Below are 4087 nucleotides of genomic sequence, written 5' to 3' on the forward strand. Positions count from 1 at the left end.
AAGCGTGAGCCACCGTGCCCGGCGAGACTTTCTAAAGTTGAGTAGGCATCATACTTCCTGCTATTTCCTTAGGGAAATGCTCAGCTATCCCTCCAGCTGGTGGGATGGGAGACCTGGGTCCTAGTCTCAGTGCACATCTCGCTCTGTGGAGGTATTTTTCCAAGTCCCCTTGCTAGCTTCAGTTTTATTTCCTATCATTCTCCCTATGGGTGAAAAGCTCCTGGTTCTGGGAGAGTTCTTCGAATCCCAGCTCGGTCATTCACCAGTGATAGGCCCTTGGGCAAACTTCCTGGCAAGAGATAGGTTGGGGTTTTTTTATTTTTATTTTTTTTTATTTTTTTGAGACAGTTTCGCTCTTGTTGCCCAGGCTGTAGTGCCATGGCACGATCTCAGCTCACCGCAACCTCCATCTCCCAGGTTCAAGCAATTCTCCTGCCTCAGCCTCCCGAGTAGCTGGGATTACAGGAATATACCACCACACCTGGCTGATTTTGTATTTTTAGTAGAGACAGGGTTTCTCCATGTTGGTCAGCTGTTCTCGAACTCCCGACCTCAGGTGATCCACCTGCCTCGGCCTCCCAAAATGCTGTGATTACAGGTGTGAGCCACTGCGCCTGGCCAGCAGTAGTGTTTGCAGCACTAGGTTAGGATTAGGGAAGGTAACACCTGAAGTGCTTAACCCACAGTGCCTCGGCATTGAGGAATCTCAATTGGTAGTTATCCTAAGGATTGCCCATGGAGGGGAGAGCTGGGACATGATCCATCCTTCATTAGTGTCAGGTGTCACTGCACAGAGCGGGTCAGAGAGGACCAAGAGTACTTTCACGCCCCCCCCACCCCCACCCCTGCAAGATCCTGAGAGCTTGCAGCCTTTACCTAGAAGATCCATAGGACACTTGAGCAGCTTCCTCTCTGTAACCATCCTGTGTTCAGCCACACCCGCTCCTTCAACTCCGACTGGCATGATATAGTGGGAGTCCTGGAGAGACAGGCCCTTGGGGGTCAGCCTGGATGGTAGCACGAGCGGCTTCACTCAGTGTGTCTGGCCATTGGGTCATACTCACCCACTCAGTGACATAGCAGCTGCTATAGGTTGCCTCCAACACCACGGAGCTGCCCGGACCTTTTCTTATCCAGGTGCCACAGTCAGAGTCATTCTGCAGCTTGTGCAGCAGCCCTTCGTTGTCTGGAGGGGTGGGGAAGAGGTGAAAAAACACAGCGGTCAGTCTCCAGTGCCAGAAAGGATAGTCAGCCTTGCCATTAGACCCCAAGGAGCAACCGTCAATAAGAGGGAAATCAGATTTCAGATCAGATGTAGTTATAACTTAGACTATTTCTTTTGCAGAAAGATGCAACAGGGCTCAGAGGGTGAAACTATCAAGACAGGAAGCTAGGGAGACATCTTAGGTAGTAGAGGAGACATATCATTGCTTGGCTAAGCAAGGCAAGTCATCAAACTTACCCCAAGCTATTAGTACAGGAGGAGACGTTGCCTCCTGGCTGAGGTTTACAGCAAACTGGAAGCTCCACGGCCCACAGTGGAGCACACTGGAATAACCTGGTGCCTCAGGCTTATGCTGGCCACTCAGAGCAAGAGATAATGAAACACACAGCAAGATGCACCGCAGCAGCCACATAATGCTACCAGGAGTTCCTGCTGGTTGCAGGCTCTCCACCTCCTCTCCCAAGAGCCGAGGGTCTGCCTGCCCAGATTCCTTTATATACAGAAGTCAGGCTTGTTTTCAGCTGCACATCTTTGTGACACTCAGGTGGGATGCCTTTAGAAAGGGGAATTCTTCTAGCCTCGTTTGCTTTGGGGCACAGTCTGCAGCTGCCTCACATTAAATACCACAATCCAGGCAGACTTCAGAGCCCAAGAAAAATGTAGTAACTTTTAGCTAACAGAAAGGAAAGAAAGAAAGCTTCCTCAGAGTTGCTCAATATAGCATTTGTCCCACTAGTTTATTGAACTTATTGACTTCAGAAGACCTCCCTCTAGAATTTTGCACATTTGGGTGTGAAACTACCATCTATGAGCTATGGGGTCTGGGTACGTTACGAACTCTCTGAATCTTGGTTTTCTCATCTGTAAAATGGGAATGCTATCTCCTGGCAGTGGTGTGCTTGAGGATTAAGCAAGAGATTCTATGTCAAGTGCCTGGCACGGTGCTTGGCCAAGCAGTGAGTGCTCAGTCAACATTGTTGGGTGAGAGTTGGGGCCCTTGAGAAGCCTTGTCACCTTCTCCATCCATTCTAGAAAAGTTTCTGTATGATTGGAGCCTGTCTTGAAATTCTAGAAAAAATCTAAACTTATTTCCTGAGAAAGGTTGATTTTGAACCCTTTCCTGGTCCTTAGAGGGAATCCTACCACAGCAATCTTTCAACAAATTCCAAAGCGTTTCATTGCCATAACTGTCCTACAGTGCTTCCCCACAGGTTCTGGGGGAAATGTGGATTAGGCCATGAATTCCTCAAACTGGTTCTGCCTCTTACAGCTATGTGACAATTTTATCATTCAGCTATGTTTCAGGCATATTTCATAAAGATGTCAGGGTTTCTTGCTTGCTTTCTACGTTTTTGTTTTCCACATAAACTACAATTTATATACTTTGGTCACTCTTTAGGCTAGAGTGTCAGACCAGATTGTAGAGAAATTCTAAGAGATTTGAGGATGAATGGATGCATCCCCCACTGGAGAGAGCGTGGAAACTTTTCTTCTGTATTCTCCCACCAATATTGCCGAATTGTTCCCCTGATTGTATTTAGACTGATATTTCTCAGTTGACTAAAAATTGTAGTCAAAGCACTGAGAATGTGTAACTAGGTATCTCTAGTTCTCTTCAACTCATCACAGAGGACAAATAAGCATGTGTCTTCCTTGGTGGCCCTTTTAACCACATGATGAAAAATGACATTGAAGGAATGCTGGACTCTGCCCTCAAAGACAGATGTGGTTTCCCTGACACTGTCTACCTGGATTAGGTGCTCACTCCTGGGTTATTACATGCCATTTACTCACAGGATTTGCCATGTTGGATTGTAATGACCTCTTTCTTATTCAGTTTGCCTACTAGCAGCATGTGAGGCCAGGGACTGTTTTGTCACTGCATCCTGTGTGCCTTAGATATATGTACTCAGTGTTCTCTGAGTAAAGACCGAATCAATGAATATGCTTTCATTAGTGGCCATGTCCTAGGGCTAACCCCCTTGAAAATGTAGTTTCCAAAGCTCACTGGTACAAATTCATTTCCTTTATGATGAGCTCAAACTCATAACCCTTAGGTACTTTTCCTTCAAGTAAATATCATGTGATTGCACATATAAGAAAGAATCTGAGGATTTGACTCATGCGAGATGTCTCAGGAGTTAAAAGGCCAGTCTCCTGACTAGACTTACTAATATTGCTTTATGCTGAGACCAGCTCAGTCGGGGAGACCCTAACCCAGCAGTGCTAGAGGAATTAAAGACACACACACGCAGAAATATAGAGGTGTAGAGTGGGAAATCAGGGGTCTCACAGCCTTCAGAGCTGAGAGCCTCGAACAGAGATTTACCCACATATTTACTGACAGCAAGCCAGTGATAAGCATTGTTTCTATAGATTATAGATTAACTAAAAGTATTCCTTATGGGAAACAAAGGGATGGGCCGAAATAAAGGGATGAGCTCTGGCTAGTTATCTGCAGCAGGAGCATGTCTTTCAGGCACAGATCACTCATGCTATTGTTTGTGGTTTAAGAATGCTTTTAAGTGGTTTTCCATCCTGGGTGGGTCTGGTATTCCTTGCCCTTATTCTGGTAAACCCATAACCTTCCAGCGTGGGCATCATGGCCATCACAGCCATCACGAACATGTCACAGTGCTGCAGAGATTTTGTTTATGGCCAGTTTGGGGACAGTTTATGGCCAGATTTTGGGGGGGGCCTGTTCCCAACAGCTTTATAAAGTAATGAAAAGTCAAGGAGAGTGACTTCTTTTGCTCATACTTGGAGGCAATATAGTAGACTATATCATGTGAGTTTTGATAATGAGTAGATTTGGGTACAAATTCTGACTGTTACTCTGCAACCTCTGTCAATGTATTAACC

The 4087-nt window shown here is 46.0% G+C and overlaps 1 protein-coding gene across 1 annotated transcript in view; it reads right to left on the minus strand.

Moving 5' to 3' along the window:
- The window catches only part of ZP4 (zona pellucida glycoprotein 4), an 8282-nt gene extending 6645 nt beyond the window's left edge, over positions 1-1637 (minus strand). Inside the window, exons 1-3 of the mRNA XM_032137251.2 lie at positions 1463-1637; positions 1065-1186; positions 877-979 (exon numbers count right to left, since the gene is read on the minus strand). Of these exons, the coding sequence (XP_031993142.1) occupies positions 877-979; positions 1065-1186; positions 1463-1637 (400 nt within the window). The remainder of the gene's footprint in view (positions 1-876; positions 980-1064; positions 1187-1462) is intronic.
- Positions 1638-4087: the final 2450 nt, after the last annotated feature.

Source organism: Hylobates moloch, unplaced genomic scaffold, assembly GCF_009828535.3.
Source record: "Hylobates moloch isolate HMO894 unplaced genomic scaffold, HMol_V3 SCAFFOLD_18, whole genome shotgun sequence".
Classification (NCBI taxonomy): domain Eukaryota; kingdom Metazoa; phylum Chordata; class Mammalia; order Primates; family Hylobatidae; genus Hylobates; species Hylobates moloch.